This window comes from Perognathus longimembris, chromosome 2 (assembly GCF_023159225.1).
Source record: "Perognathus longimembris pacificus isolate PPM17 chromosome 2, ASM2315922v1, whole genome shotgun sequence".
Lineage (NCBI taxonomy): Eukaryota > Metazoa > Chordata > Mammalia > Rodentia > Heteromyidae > Perognathus > Perognathus longimembris.
The window spans coordinates 108,787,929-108,813,604 of NC_063162.1; the positions used below are offsets into that span (position 1 = coordinate 108,787,929).

General features: G+C 34.7%; 1 protein-coding gene across 4 annotated transcripts in view; it reads right to left on the bottom strand.

Annotated features, from left to right (window-relative positions):
• Hgf (hepatocyte growth factor) overlaps positions 1–25,676 on the bottom strand; it is a 65,563-nt gene that overhangs the window by 14,428 nt on the left and 25,459 nt on the right. For all 4 annotated transcript variants that reach the window (XM_048339914.1, XM_048339912.1, XM_048339915.1 and 1 more), the window contains 5 exons: positions 25,062–25,180; positions 13,078–13,252; positions 9,960–10,087; positions 5,571–5,673; positions 2,555–2,688 (listed from right to left, as the gene is read on the bottom strand). In XM_048339914.1, the coding sequence (XP_048195871.1) occupies positions 2,555–2,688; positions 5,571–5,673; positions 9,960–10,087; positions 13,078–13,252; positions 25,062–25,180 (659 nt within the window). The remainder of the gene's footprint in view (positions 1–2,554; positions 2,689–5,570; positions 5,674–9,959; positions 10,088–13,077; positions 13,253–25,061; positions 25,181–25,676) is intronic.

The following is a 25,676-nucleotide window of genomic DNA, read 5'->3' on the forward strand; positions in this document are numbered from 1 at the left end:
GACAAATTTCATTAATCTTTCACTAAGGAGAAAGTGAAAATAAATCCTGGCTAGAATTATAAGTTGGAAAAATCATGACAGTATAAACATATTTATTGAAATTAATGTTTAGTGTAGACAGAAATTTAAAGAAAAAGAATTATCTGCAATTGCAATGAATGAAATACAAGTGATACCATGATGTATCTCAAAAGCACATTAGTGAGTTTTAATTGAAAAAATATTTTGTAAAATATAAAATTGTTCAAATGATCTCTCACCTAGTGAAGTTTATAAACCAAATCACAGGGCTGTGAGACCATATAGGAACATCTAACTCTGTCTGAGCCACACACACACACACACACACACACACACACACACACACACGTGCACACACGTGTACACACACAGAGTAGCTCAAACTGTGATATAGAGAAGGGAAAGCAATGTAACATGTTTAAAAAGACAGGGCACTTGTCCTTTCTTCCTAACTTGCTCTATATTCTTCTTAATTATGGAGACTTCACTAAAAGTTACAGTGAGGCAAAATAATGTTAAAAAAAATAACAGAGCTAGGGTTACTGCAGTAGTGTAGCCATCATTTAGCATGCTGAAACCCTGGGTCTGGTTCCAATGAAACCAAAAAATAATTTTTAATCATTTAAAAGTCCTTTATGCATGGTATTCTCTGGAGTGGTATATTGGCTTGAGTTGTTAACTTGCTTGTTTGTTTGTCTTAGAGTTAAAACAAAACTTAGAATGCAATTTCCCTGGGAGAATATTTTCAAGATCTCTGTAAATTCCACTATGAAAATCTGAAGTACATTAGGAATACACTAATTAAATTTAATAAAACTAATATCACAGCTGATATCTTTGCAAATATATGACATTTAATTATTATTGTCATAAAGATTTTCTAAATCCATTATATAATAGGTTGATCAAGTCCATGTCTTAAGTATTATTTAACCAGATGGAATTTTGCTTTTTTATGCTAAAATTTAATGGAACACAAAAATGTTCCCACTCATGGTGAGAAACTGCCTCTTCAATTTGATGTAAATTTTTAAAGTAAGGACTTATGTTTGAATTTCAGTTTTCAAACTGAATACTGTTATTTCTTTAATTGTTTTTCTCTTCTCAAAATGGGTATTTGTGCTGCCTTCACCTAGATTCTTGTTACTGACTTGTCACACAAGAAATTCTAATAGAAGTTTTAGATTTACAGCTGTTTTAAACAAAGGAGTTTAACATTATTCTAGGTATGTTTGCAGTGGATACAGAGCTGTAGATACATAATGTAATAAACTGTTACTATTTACTATGGACAACTTCATGAAAAGTTCTATTATTTAATAACATAGAGAGGACATATATCAATTTCAGTACATTTTAATATACTCCACTGGATCTTCATGCATGGTAATATTGCCATCTTCTCACCAGTGTATGTATGTTTCCATGTGTGTATGTATGTGTGTGTTGGTCATTGTGTATTTATGTGTATCTGTCTCAGTGTGTATGGTTTCAGTTCTACTATGAATTCTTGGGCATTGACACTGTCTGAAGAAATTTGTGATTTTATTGACTGAGTAGAGGCTAGGGGAAATTATATATATATTATATATATAAATTATATTATTTATAATTTATTATAAATTTATTATAATTTATTATATATATATAAATTCCTTAGCCTCTACCCAGTAAGTTCATATATATATATATATATTCATATATATGTGACAGGTGTTCTTTTCTACAACAAAGAATCATCCAAGTAAAATGATAATAATGCCTAAACTGCTCCACTTTCAAATTGAGTTCCAGTTAGGATTTTCCTTTTACTCAAATTATCATGGTTTCGTGAGAGACAGATCGTCTAAGTTCTCAGTGATATTGAACCTGAATCATTTGTATCATATGACATCCTGATGAAAAGAAATGATTTTTCATGCTTTGTCAATTTCATTTTGTTCTAACTAATTTCATTGTTGTTTCATTTTCTTATTAACTATTATCTTGTCGATTCATTTTATTTTTCCCTTGCCTTTTTCTTGATATTTAGGGAGATATGGGACCTTTATTTTAGATTGAATTATATGAAATGTACTTTTAAATATCAATATCAGACTTGCATTCTATAACTGACATATGTCTGGATTTTTTTTGGTGTACTGGGGGATGAAGGCAGGGTTTTAGGCTAGCTGGACAAATGCTGTCACATTCAGACACCAAGCACAGGAGATTCAGGGTTTGGCTGGGAGCGTTTTCTGGGGTGTGTTCTTGGAACCAAGACTATCTGCTGCTTCTGGATTCCACTCTTCTCAGAATATACTGTTAAAATGTCAACGTAATTCTTTAAGAGAGTGTGTGTGAGAAAGATAGAGACTGAGAGACAAGGCGCATGCATATGGAGTGTGTCTGAGTTATTCTCTAGAGAACACTCCCATTTTTGAATTAACTCTATAATCTTAGATTATTTATATCTGTGACTAAAGAAATGGTTTTAGAAAAAATGCAGTGCATGTTAAATATTTCAGCTAAAGAGAACAATAAACGTACTTACAACGAGAAATGGGACAGTAATCCCAAGGAATGAGGGGGTTCCCCGTGTAACACCAGGGCCCATGAGCATCATCGTCAGGATTCCGGCAGTAATTCTTGGTCAGCTTACTAGCATCTGGCTCCCAGAAGATATGACTGCAGAAACAACAAGCTGAACATCAGAAAGAATTTACTACATCCGGGAGAAGCAAAATAGTACTACAAGATTAACCCTGTGATACCGCTTTCATTGTAAATATCACACAGTTTGACTATTCTGTAAGCAATTTCTTTTGTTGCTGTTTTTCAATATGGAAACACTTTCTAATTGGTGAATATGGAAGCAGATATAAAATGATCAGAGGCTTTGCTTCTATTTAAGAACCACGTAGCACTATAGTAATATTCTAAAGTGATTTTTCCTGTTTCACATGCATAGAATCACCACCACAATACTCTTTCACAAAGGACAAAAAAGTAAGCCAACTACAACTTAATACTAATATGCCAATAAAATAACTGTTCTAAAAATGTCATGGATCATAGAATTAGCTTTCACAGATAACTGAATAACATTTTAATTTTGTCTACTTGTAACTAAAAATTAATTTCAAACGAAAAACAAAAAGTCTGTATTTTTTATTGTAAGACCAGTATTTTTGTTTTAACCTCAGTAACATTAATGAGGTCAAATTCTACATGGCCATGACTGCTGTGAAAACTATAATGTCATTCATTTTACCCTATTAATTACTACCATTCTTGAATATAATGGACATATGATTTTAAATTAAATTGGAAAGAGCTTGAGTATGAAAACATGGATTATATTTCCTGACCCATCTTTATTTTCTGAAGCAGAAACAGGAACAGTTTTTTTTTTTACATGCGAGATCCTGCTAACTCTTTACAGATAAGCTAAGTTTAGGCCAATCTTGCTTTAAGACTGTCTTGCATTTATTACATTTGAAGAAACTGAGGACAATTAAGTATTTTAAGGTCACATGACTTATAAAGAATGTATCTGCAGTAGGCACTGGCAGCTCATGTCTGTAATCCTGGCAAGTCAAGCAGCTGAGACCTAAAGAATTCTGTTCAAATCCAGCTCAGGTAGAAAAGTATCCAAGATTCCATCTCCAAAATGCCATACTAGAAACATGAATCAAATGGTAGAATACCAGCAATGAGCAAGCAAGCCGAGGGCAAGCACAAGACTTTGAAATCCAGCACAGGTACCAGCACACACATTCACACACACACACACACACACACACACACACACACACACTCACACACACACACAGAGGTTTGAAATCTGTTGTTTCCAGAGTCAGTGCTTTAAATCATGGTTCTCTCCTTCCTCCTTGCATAAAATGTTCTTAATATGAAAAGATAGTATGCAACTTAATCACCCATTAATTCCCTATATACTCTCTTCAAATGAATTTTTTAACTATTTGCAAAAATTTAGCCTAAAGCCAGTTAATTAAGTATGGTTAATAACCACTGAGAGTCCCAGAATAAACTTATCATATATTTTAGGTGGCATTCTGTCAAATATTTAATCCTGTTAATGTTTAATGTTCTTGTCTAACAGTAGAGCAGGAGATTGCCTATTTGGAGGTCTTGCTTGCTTGTGTTGTGCAAATACTTTCACCACCGAACTTCCAACTTCCCATGTGAAATCACTGATAACAGTGTGAGTTGCCTTATACAGGGAAAGTACAACTTTAGAACAATTACTATTCATTTATGACATGAATTACTTAACTGACTCATCCCACTATTCAATGCAACTTGGAAATGAATCAAACATTCAAAATTAAAATACAACTAAAGCAAAGTGACTCAACTTCTCCGAGCCCTTAAATCCTTATTCACATTTGGAAATATCTTCCATTTAATTGGTATTTTTTCTTTTATTCTAATTTATAAACTCTGAGTTTATTGAAAATCTATGATCACAATTACATATTATTTTTTTTAATTTTATTCACCAGCAATATTTCTATGATCATGTGGATGTTATTTTTTGTGAATATACTTCCAAATAATTTAAATTTTCTGATATTTAATATTTGGATAAAATTTTCTAATATACAAAGCTTTCTCCTCAAATACATTAATATGATAATTACAAATATTTGTATATTAAACCTATATAATCATCCATCTTATTTTTATCAAAATGTAATAAGTTAAGGTGATTTGTGTTTTGATAAAAATAAGATGGACTTTGATAAAAATAAGATGGATGATTGTAGCTAGACAATTGAACTTATGTTTACCTGTTTTTTAAAGCTGTAAAAGAACACTTGTTTACAATTTTAATAGTTCATTAAATATTTAAGGAAAATCATTATTGTTTTTCTCACAGGGCTACTATTTTGATCACTGGAAAATTCTATAAAATATAAAATTTTAAAACTATAAAATATAGTATTTAAAACACTACATGTGCCATTGCTATTCACTGTGTTTTTTGTTTGTTTGTTTGTTTTTGTTTTTGCCAGTCCTGGGCCTTGGACTCAGGGCCTGAGCACTGTCCCTGGTTTCTTTTTGCTCAAGGCTAGCACTCTGCCACTTGAGCCACAGCGCCACTTCTGGCCATCTTCTACATATGTGGTGCTGGGGAATCGAACCCAGGGCTTCATGTATATAAGGCAGGAGCTCTTGCCACTAGGCCATATTCCCAGCCCCCCATTCACTGTTTTATTAAGGTACCCCGTGGGTGTTATTTTTCATCGTGACTGACCATATTTTCCTCGAAATTTAGTAGCCAATTCATTTCCCCTCATCTTGTGTTTATATTCCCCATGGAGAGAGCAGAAACAGCATTTCAACACATGTGCTCCATTGAACTGTGTATTTAAAAGTTGATACATGCAGACTGTATGTTTTGAGATATACAGAACAATCATTTTTGTGTTTTACCATGCTATGCTGAGAATGGAAGGAAATGACCTTGTATGAGTGTGTCTGGATCTATGCTAATGTTGTTATTAATACGTTGGTTCATCAGAAAGAAATGTACACACCGGTGTAAGTCTTCCATGTTCTTGTCCCACATTGAACAGGTTAGTCCAGATCTTGTTTTGGATAAATTTCCCATGTAATTTTTCCCATTTCCACGGTAACAATCTAAGTATAAATAAGTATAGAAATAAGTCTAAGGAATATTGTAGAAGATAAAACACAGTATTAGGCATATGAAAGTGTAAAACAAAGCAAGTGGAAATGTGTAGAATTAAATATCTCAGATTAAATTATCTTAATTTCCTCACCATTTTCCACTTCACTAAAAGAAGTGGTTATGCAAATAGAAATCTTACAAATAACACCTAACAAATTTTTCAATGAATGGTCCTTATGCACACACAAGAGGTAAGGATTTTTTTTCAATAATGGATAGATTGCTTAGCATTTCAGCATTTTCTTCTGAAAATTCTAATCACAGAGAAAAGTTACAAAACGACTGTAATACAACTCATGTGTTAGTCATACTACTTTTATCTTAATGCTACTCCCTCCTGATGTTGACATCTTGAGTCACCCCAAAGAGCTGTTCGCAAATGTTCCCCAAGTTTGGTTTATCTGTTTTGTTTACTTAGGAATGAAATTGAGTAAAGGTACTTAACAGGAGTATGTCACAGGTCCCGTTTTGTCCTCAGCCCAAGGCAGTGTGTGACAACTGATGTCATTGCTGATGCATTTGACCCCTTACTTATATGATAGGCATATAAAACCTTTGTATTTAAAAATTTGTCCCTGCTCAAAATGTTCATTTGGTCATTTCAAACTGACTGCTGTGTACCTTGCCATGTACCATGAGGTTTCACTAGTCCCCCCTCTCTTTAATTGAGCAAACTTGGTACTCTTGAACATTGATAGGTGTGGGACTATGTTTAATTTTGATTCTGAAAATGTGAACTATGTTACAAGAAAACTATTTTCATAATTGTAAATAATACCAAACACTTAAAACTATCTGTTCAACACTATAGGTGTTACTCTCAAATGATACCTACAAATGTACATCAGTTTATGATTATTCTGCAGTAAGATTTGTTTAATTATAGCATGTCACTTGTTTTATATTATGTTTTATGATTATGGCAGATAATGAGTCACACCTTCTAATAAAAATATTGTATTAATAATTTGTTCAGAAATCAGATAATATAGTTAAAAAGAAACATAAAAAGAATATTCAGTTATGTGATTGTCTTCATAGATCACATTTCTAATGGTGATATAAGGACTCTTTAAGGATTTTTGTGAAAATACAAAAACACATGGTAGAATTTGGCAAAAATTTGGCAAAAAAAGGAAGTCATTAGCACAATCAAATTATTTTCAGAAAGCATAAACTTGTAAAGTCCAGTGCTTGTATATTCAAGGAAAATACCAAGTAAAATATTTTCCTCTTTTTGTATTATCAATTTTCTATTTTGTCCTATGCAATTCCTTTTTTTTTTTTTTTTTTTTTTTTTGGCCAGTCCTGGGGCTTGGACTCAGGGCCTGAGCACTGTCCCTGGCTTCTTCTTGCTCAAGGCTAGCATTCTGCCACTTGAGCCACAGCGCCACTTCTGGCCATTTTCTGTATATGTGGTGCTGGGGAATCGAACCCAGGGCCTCATGTATATGAAGCAAGTACTCTTGCCACTAGGCCATATCCCCAGCCTTATGCAATTCCTTTTCTCCTTCCTAGATATCATGACTAGTAAGCACTTTCATTAGACTTTGGTTTATAGCTCCTGTGAGATTCTTTTCTTTTCAGTTTTTGGTAATTTGGGGTTTGAACTCAGGGCTTCATGCTTGAAGCCTAACTCAAGGTGGGTTTGAGCCATGCTTCTTCCTCTTAATTCTTTTTCAAAGTTAAACTACTACATATGCACTCCCATATATAAGTATATGCACCTTTAACATAAATGTTTAAATTTATAATGGGGACATAAATTTATATTTTATGGAAATATTCCATACTGCATTCTTTATTACTAAGAATAATTTCTTTATATATTTCTAGTCGTATAAAAACCATTCATGCTTGCACCTTTGTTGTTTAAAAATATGTATTCCTGAAAATTCATAAAACTCATGAGGAGTTTTATTATTTTTTAAATCATTTTTTCCAAGTTTTAACTTCTCAATGGTACGGATATTTCAGCATATGTGTCTTCTTCCCCTGCTACACATAATACTATACGAAATTGTTCTGTGTGTGCTCTTTAGGGTCCTGTTGACACTGTATATTCAGATGATGGCATTAATGGACTCAAATCTATCTGATTTCCATTTTCTCATTCTGTCCTTTTATTCATTCAGAATTTATTTTCAACTAGAATATGAGAAACAAATCTGCTTTTATAATTTTTGACAGTGTGGGGCTGGGGATATAGCCTAGTGGCAAGAGTGCCTGCCTCGGTATACCCGAGGCCCTAGGTTCGATTCCCCAGCACCACATATACAGAAAACGGCCAGAAGCGGCGCTGTGGCTCAAGTGGCAGAGTGCTAGCCTTGAGCGGGAAGAAGCCAGGGACAGTGCTTAGGCCCTGAGTCCAAGGCCCAGGACTGGCCCCCCCCCAAAAAAATAATAATAATAATTTTTGACAGTGACTTTACCCATTCATTACATATTTTTAAAAATCATATTTCACTTAGTAGTATGTGTTGCTTTTCTTTAATACAATCAATATTTGTATGCAGTGGGTTTTACCTTCAGTGTTTGTGTTTTATTCTGTCAATTTCTTCATATGCCAGAACTATGCTCTTAATTATAAACTCTGTACACGATATATTAATATCTGATAGAGTTGATTGCCTCTAATTGCTATAATTTTTCAAGGCTTTCCTTATTATAAGTGTTCATTTCCTCCTACCTCCCACAAATTACCAGCAATTGTTCCAATAAATGAGACATTGATGCAACAGATTTAGCTGGCAACAAATGTCCCTTAATTATGGGTTTCAACTTTATTTCCAAATGACCTTTAGAAGCTGTCAAGGGTAGTGCAATTGACTGAAAAGGGATTCATCCCTCCTCTCTTTAAAACTGTGTTTTCAGAGTTGATCACCCCTAATGCACTACAGCAAGTGTTAAGAGGAAGAAATCTATAAAATAGAACTTTGAAGTTAGGGCTATGCAGGATGACATTGGGCTGATCATTAGCACAATTTTTAATTTCATGTGGAATTGAATAATTTTATTGTAGTGTACACTAACAAATGTCCTGAGTTCATCACTTAGTAGCCATTAACAAATCATTACTAAGCATTAACATATTTTTTCTCTCCTTTACTTTTTTTTTTTTAATGGTGCTGGTCCTGGGCTCTATCCCTGAATGCAAGTACTCTACCATTGAAATCCTAGCTTAACTTTTGGCTTTTGATGTTTAATTAGATAAAAATCTTGTAGACTTTTCTGCTCAGGCTGACTTGGAACTGCAGTTCTCAAATCTCAAATCTTGAGTTGCTAGGATTATAGGTATGAGTCCACAGTACCTGGCTAAATTTTTTCATTTTAAACACATTTTGATATGAATTTTCTCCTACATTACTGTTTCCTGAAACAATTATCTTCAAGGCCTCTGTGTTTCCCAGTAATTGCTGTATGATGGTAATGTATCCCAAATCACCGACTACACATTATGTTCAAGCATTATATGTTCAAGCATTTTCTCATCACAGTTCATCTGCACCTGTGGTTTCCTTTGCCTAAAATGTTCTTTGCATTATCTGCCCATGGCAAGTGCTATTCCAGTTCTCCTTATGGTACCTCCTTAAATGAGTTATTCCTTGATCATAAGATATAAAATAGAGCTGGGGATATAGCCTAGTGGCAAGAGTGCCTGCCTCGGATATACGAGTCCCTAGGTTCGATTCCCCAGCACCACATATACAGAAAACGGCCAGAAGCAGCGCTGTGGCTCAAGTGGCAGAGTGCTAGCCTTGAGCGGGAAGAAGCCAGGGACAGTGCTCAGGCCCTGAGTCCAAGGCCCAGGACTGGCCAAAAAAAAAAAAAAAAGATATAAAATAGTAACATCTACCATCTCTACCTCGGGACCAGTTTTCCTTCAAGTATTTAGCAAAAATTTAGATAATCACACACTGCCATTTCTATATTGAAACTTCACTGTCTGCTGAATAGTAGTTCACCAGTGTCAGATCTACTTGTGGCTATTGGCACATGCCAATTACCTAAAATTGTGCCTGGCACTCAGATAAGTAATAAAATAAATAAGAAAATATGTAAATGTTAAGTGAATGGATATTTTTTAAAAATCTAATCAGTCTTAAAGATCTTCCTCATTAACCAGCTGGAGGAGCACAACGAAGTAGATCTATAGCTGGAAAAAAAGAAGATCCTTCCATTAGGCATTTCCCCTGACACACACGTCTGTATACTGCAAAATGTCAGCCATTACCTGGTCCACTGGACACATCACATTTTGGAATTTGGGAGCAGTAGCCAACTCGGATATTTGGGTCAGTTGTAAAACACCAGGGTGACTCAGCCCCATCTGGATTTCGGCAATAATTTTCTCTCAGGTCCCTGTTAGGAATAAACAGGTTCATGTAAATGAATACACCACATTGATGAAGTCAGTGCTAGGACACTTGTAGAATCCTGGAGTGTGCACATGTTTATAAACAGAGTTCTATGTTTGGGGGCTTAGGACAATTCTAATAACTTAAAGAAACTCTGCCAGATGTCAATTTTCCTTTCCTATACTAACAGAGGATCCCCATGGAGACTCCTGCCCATTGAAAGGGAGGAATCGTTCATTACATTTTTCTTACTACTTCTCAAGGATAGGACTCACAACAGCTACCATTTCAAAAAAAGTGGCCTACTACTTGTTTCATTTTTCATGGGGCATGTATAACAGAGAGATGACATGTACCTCTCACAATATGACCAAAACTATTATCTTACTACTTGTAATGCTCACAGGAGAACAAAAGTTATTATCTCTTTAACCACTCTCATACAAAGTAGAAGTTCATATTATTCAAATGTTCCTTACCCAAAGCACATTAGCTAATTCTTCCTGGAATTCTGTATTTTCTTTATATATTTAATTTGCTGCATAGCTTTCTTTTGAATACAAAGTAGTTCTTTAAGTTTAGAAAATTCATCTGAAATTATTGTTAATATTTCTGTAAAGTTCAGGCCTAATTCTAGTAAAGACACTCAACCACAGAACAAGTTATTAGTGTAGTGTATATACCTTCTTTATCAGTACATTAATTAGGAATTCACTGCTCCTTGTAGGAGAAAAGTCTGTGTTGATATTCTCTATACTTAAGAGGACTTTAGTAGTTTTTTTTTTAATCTTAATATAAGATTAACATCAAATAAAATGTAGACGTTTCTAAGGAAGGAGTTGGCACTTGAATAAAAAAAGCAATAAGTACTATTTTTTTTTCTTTTGCAAGCCGGTATTGACACAAATCGAGACAATAATTAAAGCCATTAAAAGAAATTGTTTATTTAATATATCTAAACCTTTAGACTCCTTATAAATATAGTAACTCAAAAAGATGAATAAAACTTTTATTTCCTTTAAACCTATATCTACATCTGTTTCAAATTTGTATTCTCATCTAAAATGTGTGTCAAATTTTGCATAACATACACATAATTATGCAATTTTTTAAAAAAATAAATGCTCAGTTAAATTACTCTGCCTTGTCAATGTAAGGTAAGTAAATAGATGTTGAAAGCTGATGAAAGTCTTAGTTTGAGACTGCTTTTAGAATTTACATGTAGAAGCATTTTTAGCCCAGAATACAAAGAAAGAAATAAGTCTGCCTAAATTTTTATTTTAAGTTTGTCATTTCACTTGATGAATGACTTGAAGTGAGAAAAGCAAACTTATTTTTTTGTTGTTGTTGTTTGTTTAAGGATTTGTTTTTTGTTTTTTGTGGTTTTTTTTTTTTGCCACTCCTGGGGCTTGGACTCAGGGCCTGAGCACTGTCCCTGGCTTTTTTTTGCTCAAGGCTAGCACTCTACCACAGTGCCACTTCTGGACTTTTCTATATATGTGGTGCTGAGGAATCGAACCCAGGGCTTCATGTATACGAGGCAAGCACTCTTGCCACTAGGCCATATTCCCAGCCCCGAAAAGCAAATTTATAAGCTGATGATTCACAATCATCATGGGAAGAATCATTGCTTGTAAGGTTGCAATAGTTGTTATTTGTAAGGTATCTCAGTGTTGAGCAAATAATGTTTGCAGAACCAGAGATACTATCTTAGTAGAAGTTTTGTTTCTGTTGATAAGAAACAATAATAAATAGTAAATCCATATTCGTAAAAACTTCATGACATGCTTTAATGATTTATAATATAATCCATATTGGGGTATTTCTGTTTGGTTATTTGGTAAAAATAGTAAATTCAGAAAAAAAATCTTATGTTCCAATAAGATGTAACTTTTAAACTTTTTATAATTCTATTTCAATAGAAAAGCTGATAAATTAAATCTCTGTATTCATTGCCTTTCTCTTATAGAATAAATTATATATTTTTACATACACAATTTCTCAGTTAGGTATTGCTAATTATTATATGTGAACAACAAGGCTGGGGACATGAATCAAGTGGTAGACTACTTGCCTAAAAAAATATAAGGCCCTGAGTTCAATCCTCAGTACAGAAAAATTTAAAAAGAATAACAGTCCTATCTTCTTTAGTCCTTTCTAACTACTCTTTTCTCTAATCCTTTGCTTACTCTTTGTTATTTGGTTCTGAGCTGTGGAACACATAGGATAGGACTGACAACATTTCCTTCAAGGAAATGAGAATGATAAGTCAAAGTTTAGTTATTATCTAAACATGAAAACTATTTAGCATGTGAATGTTTATTATCTGAACAAATAAGTTGCTGTAATATCCAAAACATACACATCCCTCTCACTACCTCTTCTCTTTAGTAAAACAGGCCAGTACTGCACAGAGCTCTCTACAACGTTAGGCTATTTTTATTAAAAGCCAATTACATAAAGCCAATATAGGTTATTTATAGGTGCTATTTCAGCAAAGCCACTATGGATGGCATGTGTGTTATAAATTTCAAATGCAATCATTTCACATGCCTCCTAACAAGCTGGAAATTTAGAAACACATGCCATTGAGGCTATGTCTGTCCAAGGAAAAGGCAAGTGGTGAAAACCTTCCAGGAAAAGGCCGATAAGATCTGCACAAGTGGGTACTGTGGGCTACTTGCTTTGCTTTGATCCATCTCAGCAATTGTTTTACTTCTCATTTCTTTAGTCCAGAAACAAAAAAGACAACATAAGCTGTGAAAAATAAGTTTGTTCACAGATCTTTTAAACACCCATTCAAAATGTTACCTGAAATAAGGTGTAGGTATGAAAAGTAGAAAATTCTCTTCCTTGAGGTAACACAAAAATATGAAAAGGCACTAGTTTGAAATATGTGTGGTAATCAGTGATTGAATTATTTAATGCTGAGGTCAGGAAGAATAATCACAACCTCATTTCCCCCATATGTAGCATATCTCTAAATGTACTCACTTGCACTTGAAATTTTCAGGAGTTATATCATGCTTGTGTGGATACTGGGAGTCCCAACGCTGACAAGGAATGCCATTCCAGATGGTATTGACAGTTCCCCTGTAACCTTCTCCTTGACCTTGAATGCACTCAGTTGTTTCCATAGGGACATGAGTGTCATTCACAGTGCCGTTAGCTATTGGTAGAAAGAAGCAGAAACATAAATAAAATAGTTCAACCTATCATCTGCCTCTTCTAATTCATATGCATTTCTCTTTTCAGGACTTTCAATCATTTATTAGTTTTTGTAATAATTAGATGGAATAAGAAATTTAACATAATAGTATTATTTCTACTCCAATCCACCTTTAATTTCAACCCACTTTAATTTATTCTTTAACACATCCTTACTTTTTTGGGGGGGGGGAGGGGGTCAGTCTGGGGCTTGAATTCAGGGCCTGAGCACTGTTCCTGCCTTCTTTTTGCTCAAGGCTGGCATTTTACCATGTGAGCCACAGTACCTTTTCTATATATAAGGTGATGAGGAATCAAGCCCAAAGCTTCATGCATGCTAGGCAAGCACTCTACCACTAGGCAACATTCCCAGCCCAACACATCTTTAATTTTTCTCCATATATCACTATACACATGCTGAATAAAGTGTATTTCTAATATGACTACTATTATTCTCAAAAGCACAAATAAGGTCAGTAATGCAATTAACTCAGAATTTTTCATCTTACATAATACATACTTTCTAAACTGGTAAGTTATATTTTTCTTTCTAATAAAATTGCTAATATTTAACAAATTAATTCAAGATGTCTTTGGATAAGATTCCAGTTTTGAAACATCTACAACAGTTTAAGAGTCAAATAACATTCTTTCATCTATTAATTTTTGGTGTTCTATCTTTAAAGAATTAGATATGCCTTAAGAGAATAGAAATTCCACTGAATTTTTTCTGTACTTAGCCATGCAAATTATCCAACATGGGTTCTTAATTTTTATTTAAATTTATTTGTTTCATATATATATTATGTGTACATCTGTTTAGTTTCATTAACTACCATGAATTTTGCTCAGGCAAACTAAGTACAGTCTAACATTAGAAGTATTATATAAAGTTTCCTTTAGAAGGGACTACATTAATGACCAGCCAGCCACTAGAATATGTTCCGCAGTTTTCACTAATTTCTCTTTGAATACATTTGCTTCAGTTCACTTAAAAAAAATGTCTCAATTTGGGGGCTGGGGATATAGCCTAGTGGCAAGAGTGCCTGCCTCGGATACACGAGGCCCTAGGTTCGATTCCTCAGCACCACATATACAGAAAACGGCCAGGAGCGGCGCTGTGGCTCAAGTGGCAGAGTGCTAGCCTTGAGCGGGAAGAAGCCAGGGACAGTGCTCAGGCCCTGAGTCCAAGGCCCACGACTGGCCAAAAAAAAAAGTCTCAATTTGGATCAAGCACTTGACTATCTCTTAGCTACTTGGGAGGCTAATTTGGAAGGAAGGCAATCTGAAGCCAGACCTGGGTAAAAGTGAGACCTTAACAAAGGAAATAAAAGCAAAATGGGATGGAGGCAGGGCTTAAGTGATAGAACTATTGCCTAACAATCAGGTGGCTCTGAGTTCAAATCCCATTACACACACACACACACACACACACACACGTTTAAATCTGTATGCAGATCTTTTATAGAATAGAAAAGTGGCTCTAAGTATCCTAAATTACAACAAATTCCAGATAAGGACTAAAAAGATGTTAGAGTTTGACCTACAAAGGACTGAGACATGCCTAAAATATTAATATATGGTTGTATTTGTAGTCTATATAGATTCAGCAACAACAAAAATTACTGGAACAAAAGATATGACTTGTACAGAAAAAGTTGGTGCTGGATGGTAGGGAATTTGGGAGGAGAAAAAGTGGGAGAAAAATGAGGGAGGAGGTAACAAGTTTGACAAGAAATGTACTCATTAGTTTGTGTATGTAACTGTAACCCCGCTATACATCACCTTGACAATAAAAATTTAAATTAAAAATATATTTTAAAGTAAAAAGAAAAGAAGAAAAAGTTGGTACTGATTACATAAGTCTTTCTTGATTTTAGAGAAGAAATAAAATAAATTTCATAGTGAAATATAATGCCATAGTTACTATATTTGTGATAACTGGAGTTAAATGTTAATGTCTTTGAATGGTGACAACTGTGAAACAGATCAAGCTTGTACTAGTATGGTACACATTTTATTATAAAAACCATGGTGAAAGAGAACTAAGCCCAAATTCTTGGGAGATGGAGATAATAGAATCACAGTTTTAGGACAGCCCAGGCAAAATGTTAGCAAGAATTTCTCTGAAAGAATCAGCCAAACATTTTGATATACATAATCCAACCCTGGCCCAGAAAAAGAACAAGATCCTATCAAAGAAATAACTAAAGCAAAAACGAGTGAATGTGTATCACAAATGGTACAGTGTTTGTTTAGCAAGTATTAGACCTGCAACTCCAGTATCACCCCTAAATTTTTAAACACTATTATGAGATTAAATATAAAACTGAACATCTCTAAAAGTACATCAATTAGTTAGTTTACTATTAAAAGAAGAAAAGTTTGATTCCCCATTACTATGGTTTGAGGATGGCTTTTTTGCTAAGCCAAGTGCCAGTGGCTCATATCTGTAACCTTTAGCTACTTGGTAGGCTGAAAGCAAAAGGATCTGATATGAAGACTAGTTCAACCAGAAAAATTGGCAAATCCTGTTTCTAAAATAACCAGCAAAGAATAGGCCTGGAGGCCTGGTTTAAGTAGTAGAGTGTTTGCCCTGTATGTGTTGGACCCTGAGTACAAACCCCAATACCATCAAACAACAACATTAAAAATAAAACTAAATGGAGTTACTAGTTTTATTGATTATTTTAATAAGAATCATGAGTTTTTGAGTAACTTCACAGATTTACTTTTTCATTGTGCTTTAATACATTGGAAATATACCCTCATAACTTTAACCACAATGAGCATTATTCAGCTGATATTTTTTCTTTGTGTAAAAAGTACCTTCAACTGCTAGACATGATCTCACAAAGAAAAACGACATAATTCTGATGGCAGTAGACAGACTTAATAATATGTTGGGTAAAGATATATTAGTACAACAGGGTAACAAAATAATTTTCATCAATAAATAAGAGCTGTTAAAGAGTCTATGGGGGTGTTTAATAAATTTTATCTGGTAGGGAAAGGGTATGGTGACTGATTTGTCTATAGGTCATTTAACCATGATATAAACGCTTGATTTTTGCTGCTCACATGCTTAATATTTTAACAAGATTAATTATTCCTAACTGCAGCAAATAGATTCTTCTTCTTTACTGTATAAATATCAAAACCTCATGCAAAAAGACCACAAATGATTCATGATAATGGATTTGGAAACACCTATTAAATATTGGGAAAGGCATTTCTTGTATTTAATCCTTCAACAAGGGGGATGAATAATGAAAAGCTTTTAACGGCCACCAGTGGCCAAGCTAAGTGTTAAAGAAGCACAGAAGCAATGACAAATCTCAATTGAAGCTGTTCAAGTTGGGATTAAGCAATGTGTTTTTAAAACACAGCATAATCATATACATAAACATTTTTGTAAGCATGTCTACTTCATTCTCACTGAAATTATCAAGAACTCTTTGGAGATTTCCTCACAAGTGAAATATTTTGCCAACTGTCTCAGTGGTGGCCCATGCTTTGGAAGCACATACAAAGATATTTATATGATCCTCAGAGGCCTATGAGTGAAGGAATGTTTTCCTTTGATTATTGACACAACGTTTTCTGTTTGGAAGTACTTTAAGGAAAATAACATTTGCTATTGAAATTTTCACTGTTCTGTTAGAATATGATCAAATACAGCATGTGTCAAAGCATTCTTTGCATTGGATGTACTATGATCTGACTGTAATATCATTTAAGAGGAATTTTTAGTTTCAATAGATTCTTATGAGAGAAAGAGCATTAACATGTCTAATTCATAGAGCAAGCATCTTGTACCCCAGAAAGACAGAGATCAGTAGAGCAAAATCACTAAAAATACATCTCATTAAACAAGGACTGTTGGTGCATGTCTATAATCTTAGAACTCGAGAAGCTGAAGCAAGAGAATCATGAAGTTCAGATCAGTTTGGGCTATATAGACAATATATCAAAATAAATAATAAAATAAATGAACACATCATATCAATTTTCTGCACAATGAAAATTGGCCTTGGTGGGGAAACATTAAGATGAGCTAAAGAGTAGAAATGCATATAGAAATAACAAAGAGCTACACCAAGAACTTTGTAAGCTTTATATAGACGATAAGTAAATCTTTACATGTATAGTCCTTTCTCAACCCCAACACCTCATAGAAGAAAATTCAGATTCCTCAATAGAGAAAAGGTACTTCTGTTCATTTTGTATTAGTAAAGAACAACTTAGCAAGTCAGTGAACAAAACTTGGTTATCTCTTGGAGTTGTTCAGCTCTGTCCATTGCTTCTCAGCTACCTGAAGAGCCACTGAAACATAGGATTTGCTTTATGATGGTCCTTTATGATGAAGATTGAGTACAGTGTATAAAGCCACTCTCCCATCAACAGCACTTGTGCTCTTTGAACTACAAAGGGCAGAATCAGACTCACTGTAAATGTAAAGTGCTTCTTGTTTTAAAATTGACATGGGAAAGTAGTAAAGACCTCCAAAGTACATTTGTTTTTCACTTGAGACCAGGATTCATATCTGAAACTTTCCCCTGGACTTTTTCCAAGACTTTTCTGGCACAGAATGCTTAAGAGACAAAGCTTTCATGAAAGGTCTTCATTCTATAGCCTTATTTCTTAGAAGATGACTTGGGAAATACATAAAGACCCTTGAGAAGGGTATTAATATCATTATTATTTCCTGGCTCAGAATACAATGTAACTCTATTTTTCTGAATATTCTTGCCTTGGGCTGATTAATAAAACTCAATGAAATAATCAATTTTCTTTAAGAAGTAAAAGTAATTTGTTGTAATTATTTTCTCTGCATACAACACACCGTGTGTGTGTGTGTGTGTGTGTGTGTGTGTGTGTGTGTGTGTGTGTATGCCAGTACTATAATTTGAACTACCTGCCTGAGTGCTGTCCCTGGGCTTTTTGCTCAAGCTAACACTCTACAACTTGAACCACAACTCCACTTCCAGCAAGCTGTGGTTAATTGGGGATGAGAGTCTCATGGGCTTTTCCTGCATGGATGGACTTCAAACTACAGCCCTCAGATCTCAAACTCCTAAGTATCTAAGCTTATTGAGGCAAACCACGGACACCAGACATCCACCACATTGCATTTTTAAAGTTATCTGTAGTATTCCCTTTAAATAAAATTAACATTTGTTTGTACTAAGAGAAAGGTTTAAAAAATTGCATATAGGTCTGCTTGTGCTACTGTAACAAAAATATCACAGATGTATTAGTTTAAACAAGAATAATTAATCATTTCCTCATAATTCTAGAGACTGAGAATTCTAAGACCAAGATCTTAGCCACTTGAATTCCTAGTATGGGCTCTCCTTGCTTGCAGATGGCTGTCTTTGTGCCTTGTCCCTACATGATGGACAGAGGAGAGGGGACCTCTGTTGTTGTTATAAGGGAACAAATCCTATAACATGATTAGCAAGGGAGGAAAATAAAAACTTTTTTTTTGTTATGGGGCCATCCATTTTACCAGATTAGCCCCTGGCTTTTTAATCACACTGGGATGTAGAATTTTAGAATTTATATTTGACAGGGGATACAGTTCACTCTATTGGAATACTCTAAATATAAACAGCTATACACGATCACTTCTAAAATGGCCCTGAACACTTAATTACCTAGAAATTTAAAAATGAGAAGGAAAAGGAAGAAAAGGAAAACATAGAGGTGACAAAGGACAAGAGCAGTCTATCTTTATGGTAAAATGGTCAAAAAAATCAAAAGAATAATCAAATAAACATTTCTAGCCCAGCAACACAAAACTGAAAATGAGAAAAAAAAAAGTATGCAAGTATGAAGGAAATCTTTTAGCCTTATTTTCATCTGAAAATCAAGTACAGGAGAAATACCTGGAAATGGAGCAGAAAAAAAACAAACAAAACAAAACAAAATCCCTACCAGTTTCTAGGAAGGTAGTATTCATTCACTCAGTAATATTTGCTGAACTTCTATATTTGCTATATGTTAAACACTAAGGAACCCCCACACACGTACAACATATATACACATATGCACACCATCTAAATAAAGCACCATTAACCAAAAAATTCAGAAATAAACATAAAATTAAGACTGAAAAATACATGGGAGATATTTTTGATGCTATGAATATGTAAAGAATAAAAAGGTATTTGTCCAAGTCAGGGTGATCTAATTGAGAATAATAATGGAGAAATGATAGTTGAGTTAAAAGGTGTACAAGGAATAACTCTGAACTAAGTGAGTAGGAAAGAAAAAAGTTCTGGGCAGAAGTAAGTAGATGGTCAAGGAACTAGCTGGAAGAGAACAGGCACAAAATGGAGGTGGCATATGAGGCCCTACAGGAGAAAAGCAATGGCTTTGTTTCATCTGTGTCCTAGGAGGAAAGACAATCACTGAAGTATTAACTATAGCATGTGTAGTTCAGGTGTGTGTGTCATACACTAAGAATGAATGTATCAGAGGAATTTCAAAGACATCCATCAGTTTGCACTATGAAAAAGGAATTGAAAGAAGAATATTGGGGAGAAAGAGAGATCCACTGAGGCCATTCAAATATTTGCAATGAAAAAATAATGCTATCATACATAAATGAAACAGTGATGAACCCTATGGCTATATATGTGGAAAACAAAATTGATAGCTTTTAGAGATGAATCAAATGTGAAATGTGGAATGACAGTACCAGGTCAAGGATTAATCTACTCTTTTGGATTTTAGACTTACATAAATGGTGGTACTGTTCATATAAACAGTTTATACAGGAAAATAGACACCGCCTCGGGATTCATGAAGAAAACCGAAGAAAAAGAAGATTGAAGAGGTCTCCAATTGAGTGAGGTACTCAGAGTCTAGGATCCTAGGATCTGTGAGCAGCCAAAAGGTGTATCCTAATTATTGTATTCTATGGGGACCATAACAGTATTATATTTTCTGAATCATGGCAAAAAAAAAAGGTATTCTTGGATGGTCCAAAGATACCTGAGGGCCTAACAATTCTTTCAGGAACTGGCACAATTTACACTCTACACAGTTGGTTTTCCAGATGTCATGTGGCACTTGCTAGCCCTGTAGACAAAAGTGACTCTGTTGTCTTCTATTCACATGTCATTTAGAAATTTGCAAGAAATATAGATTTGAAAACCAAAACCAAACTACAATGTCACTTTTTCATATTTATTCCAATATGACTTCTATATTGATTATATATTTATATATTATATGCATTAGAATATATAGACACCCATTTAGTAAACTATTATTATGGTTGATTACTTTCAAATTCCTGTTCTAATTTCTAATATAACATAGAGTCATATAACATATACAGATACTTTAAGGCTCCCACTCAAGTGCAAGGTGCTGATGACTCACCCCTGTAAAACTAGCTACTCAGATTATGGCTGGATCAAGGTCCCTTATACTCCTGCTTGAATTTGCCAGCAAAATGCTCAACTGAGGGCATGCCTGAAGTGGTAGAACACCAACCATGAATTAGCAAGGTAAGTAGCAGTGTTAAGTTCTCTGAGCTCACAAAAATTATACAGATATATTCAGTCCCAGAAGTTCTAAAGTGATGTTAAATAATCAATGAGTTTAAACAGTAGAAAAGACTCTATTTCAGAGAAAAGATAAATGGTACTTAAGACATAAAAGGGAATTTTGCAACTGCCAGAGATATACTAAAGTACACTTTAGAAAACCCATTTAGACTCAACCAATATTGCTTCTCTATAGAGAATAGTGAATTAATACAGAACAAACTTAATAACAGTATGAACTTTTTACATAGATAAACTAATAAAATAAGTACTTCATTTGTGCACTCCGAATGACTCAATATTTTTATATGTTTGCAATGCCTTAAAAATCCATATACTTAGAACTCTGTCAAAATTTATGTAGCTGGAATGGTTGTGGGCTCCTGACACATGGGTACATATATCTGTATGAGTAATATAGTATAAAGGAAGACTAAGAAGACAATACATATTTGCAGATATTAAGTAGCATGCATCCTTCACTACTAATGACACCAACTGTAAGACAGATGTTTGGAAGCTGGATGACAGCAACAAACTTGCTATCCGTCACAAAACAGAGAGCAATATTCAAACTTTGAAAGTGTGAATAACCAATGACAAAACATTTTCAGCCTTTTCTTTACTAATGTGTGGTAAGATAAAGATCAGAAATTTCATCTTATCATAGCACTTGGTCTCTTTTGTTTTGTCTGTCTCTAGGAAAAGTATCTAGAAAAGTGATTGATTTATAAGGTCTGTTCAACTCTGAAGAAAAGAGCTAACTCCCCTCTTCGTGTTCTCTTATTGCTGAGATAGTTCAAGGCTCTTACTGTCACCATTTACTTATAACACGACACAACTCCTCCATAGAGTCCACCAAATTGATATGTGCCAGGAGTGCAAATGCCAAACATTGAATTTCAACTAAAAGTATTATTTCTATCTTCAGATTGATTATATAACATGTTCATATACCTGACTACCTGTAATATTTTATTATATTCCTCCATGATTTTCTGCTACACTTAGTTTCTTTCGCTTAATGGTCATTCTAGTAATATTTTATTATATTCCTCCATGATTTTCTGCTACACTTAGTTTCTTTCGCTTAATGGTCATTCTACTTGATTAATACTATTCACGTACCTCTTTACATTGCTTTCTTTTCTCTATGAATGTCTACTCTTTATTTCTTACTTAACTGTATTTTTTGTATTGTAGTTTGAACAATATTTTTATTTATCATACTGCCTTGAATAGTTTTCATATACTTAAATCGCTTTTAAAGAATTTCTGTGATCTCTATGAAGAAAGTGCACATATACATACACTGAGAATTGCACGTGTGTGTGTGTGTGTGTGTGTGTGTGTGTGTGTACTAAAGAGAGTTCAGGAATTATAACTCATCCATAATATGAGGAAATTATACAAAGATCTATTTTTCCAGCCAAGTGAGTAAAAGCCATGGAGTAAAGTTCAGGTGGAATGGGAAATTTGCCTTTATATTTCTACAAAGTACCCCGTGAATGGAAAAATTAGTGTTACATTTACCTGACATCTGAGGAGCACATGCATTTCAGGCCTTTGAGAAAGAATCAGTACAGATTAGAACTATTTTGGAACTAGAGCAAGAGCCCCTTAAAATATACATCCTCACATATCACAGGGTCCCTCCGGTTTCATGTACAACAGTTTGGAGATTGCTATTCTAGATTCCAATTGAGAGAAGACCATTTTCTCATGGCAATGTGTAGGACTACTGTTGGATCTTGCTCAGTCTGCCATCAATCACTTAATATATCTCATGTTCTTTATATTTGCTCCATTCCCTACTCATATAATCTACTTCCTATTTCTTCAGCATTTATCACAAGACAGCCTATCGATTCCTGTCTTCACACCTTACAAACCCAGCTATAGTAGTTTGTGCACAATTAAAATAAGTATCATTGATACTAGACAGGAAGTTCCTTTCTGTAGGCTTTAAATAGAAAACCATCATCTTCTAATACAGTTATTACATAATGTTACAAGAGTTAAAAATCCTTCTTCAGTTTTCAAGAGAGTTGGAGAAACAATCATTAACTCTATTCTCATTTTCCAATGTATGGAAAAAATCATAATGAATCCTAGTGGCTCAAACTGAGATAACCAGAAATCTGGCTCCAAGTGTAAAGCAAGAAATAAAATCAATTATAAGCAGACATCCCATTATCAATTACAACTAGTGTAAGTAAATATATAATCCCTCTCCTTGAATATAGATGGAATTTATTAACACAATGAAACAGTCATTGTGGTTAGGTAATATTATACCACAAAAATGATTATTCTGATCTGAAAGATATGTTAGCCTCACAATTTCTACTATCATTTTCTTAGAATCAATGTATCATAAAAATCTACCATATCACAGCCCCCAAGATTATTGCATGTAACTTTCTTAAGTTAGTGGGTTCCTCTTTAGCTAGTTCCTCTTTAGACAGAAAAGAAAATGGAAACTAGTTAACAGGAAATCTCATAGCCACTTTCTTTCTTTCCTTTCCCAATACCCTGTAGAAATATACCCAAGCGTGATTTAAAACCAGTGAGGACGGTGGTAGTGTGATCAATGGTGTGTGTACAGCAGTTGAATATGCAGGTGAGCGTGTGTGTCTGTGTGTGTGTGTATGTGTCCTGGGATCACTCCACACAATTGCTAAAAGAGTACCTAAAATACGGGAGGGAAATGGTTAGGTTGCTGTATCTAACTGAACTAGAGTCATGGAAATATTAATATTAAAGAAGTTAGTGAGTGGCACTAACCCAGTCTATACAGAGAAACATTATTTCAAGAACTAATTTTTATTTTAAAGGACAAAACAGATGATTCAATCTCCTTGGAACATTGTGCTTTGCTGTGACAGGTTTCCAGATTCTTCAGTTATTATACGCATTCCAAGCGCATACCCTTCCTATGGGCTGTATGAGTTGCCTCAAATATTTCCTTATATTGACACAGCTAAGTGGAAAGAGATTTAGTTTGTCCATAAAACAAGGCACAGTATTAGGAATGGTTTGTCAGGGGAATATCTCAATCAAGTTACTATAAAAAGATGTGGAAATATCTAGCTAGATAGTTGAAAATATATTTGCAAGGGAATATATAACTGCATGTTACTCTGGGTACATGACCTTATGTAGATCTCTCTCTCTCTCTCTCTCTCTCTCTCTCTCTCTCTCTCTCTCTCTCTCTCTCTCTCTCAACAAAAAAGTCTGCATCTTACTGTTATTCAGCATGATTTCTAAGAACACACGTCTGTGTAACCCTGAAAGAGAAGCTACAAACTTAAAGGGTTTAACAGATAAGAAACTATTTTTCATGCACTCAGGAGAGCTGGATAAAGGCCAGCTTCGAGCAAATCATTGAAGGAAATGCTAAGAAACAGACTGAACTAGAATGCAGGCTGTGTACAAGGATAGCCAGAGAAGCGGGCATCAGCTTCTAGAGATTAAAGACATCTGTGAATAGCTTCTGGTAGACTTACTGTGCTTCTTTGCAGCCTTAGCATGCTATGTCGCCAAAGAAAAAACATAGAAAAGATCCAAAATTGTAAGGGACTGATCTCAGGGCTTAGTTTTTCCTATCCTAACATTTGTGTGATGTAGCAGATTTCCTTGACCCTTTGATTCCTCTTTGGATACAGTTTTCTTTCCACTATTGATTCTTTTAATGATGTTATTATTTTTTTTACTTGCCAGTTCATGGGCTTGAACTCAGATCCTGTGCACTGTCCCTGAGCTTCTTTGTTTTCAAGGCTAGTGTTCTACATTTTGAGCCATGGTGCCACTTCCAGCCTTTTCTGATTAGTGTATTGGAGATAAGAGTCTCAGTTACTATCCACTCCGGGCTGGCTTTGAACCAAGATGCTCAAATCTCAGCCTCCTGAGTAGCTAGGACAATAGGCATGAGCCACCAGCTTATAATATTATTGATAACATTAAAATGTTAAGGCTTCTATCCCATATATAATCGTTTTTAAAGTATAAATGAATACATATGTATTCCTTTCAAAATAAGAGCTCTAAAAATTTTTAAGATTGGTTATGTAACATTTTAAAAATAGTAAAAACCTACACATATTAAAGTATCAAGTAAAATAGCTGCTAACTTCTCTGACTAATAATCGCCTGCTTAACTCCAGTCTAAGAGAGGAAAAGGAAGCAATAAATTTGCCCCTAACTTACCACACATTTTAATTGCACAGTACTCCCACGGGGTGTTAGGGTCAAGAGTATAGCACCATGGCCTCGGCTTGCCATCAGGATTGCGGCAATAATTATCATCAAAGCCTTTGTCGGGATATCTGCAAACCACACCAAGAAAAGTGTCACGTAAATCTGCCTGGGAACACCACGGAGCCCTCAGCACACCAAATAACTTCCCACTTTGATCAGGTACTATTTGCCGGGAAAAGTGCAGCTTCACCACGACTGTCAATCATCCACTATCCAATTTACTAACATACATACTCCACTAAGTGTAGAGTATCATCTTCTTTGCTCATTAGTCAGGTCCGTTTGTTACCTGACCACAGTTAAGGTCCTGAGCGGCATCCCTCTCTCACAGAGCCCAATTAAGGACAAATTCCAGCATATGACCTTATGCACAATGCTCATTAAGAAAACAGGTCCTCTTTTAGGGAAGGCTGGAGTTCAAACTGAAAGTTGGGTTTCAATAGCTCTGTAACTAATGATAGTTCACTTTTAGAAATAGAGCCTTTCTAGGTCATGCCCTCCCATCCAGCAAAGCAAGAGACAAACCCCATCCCACCACCTTTCCACAACCACATCCCTCTAAAT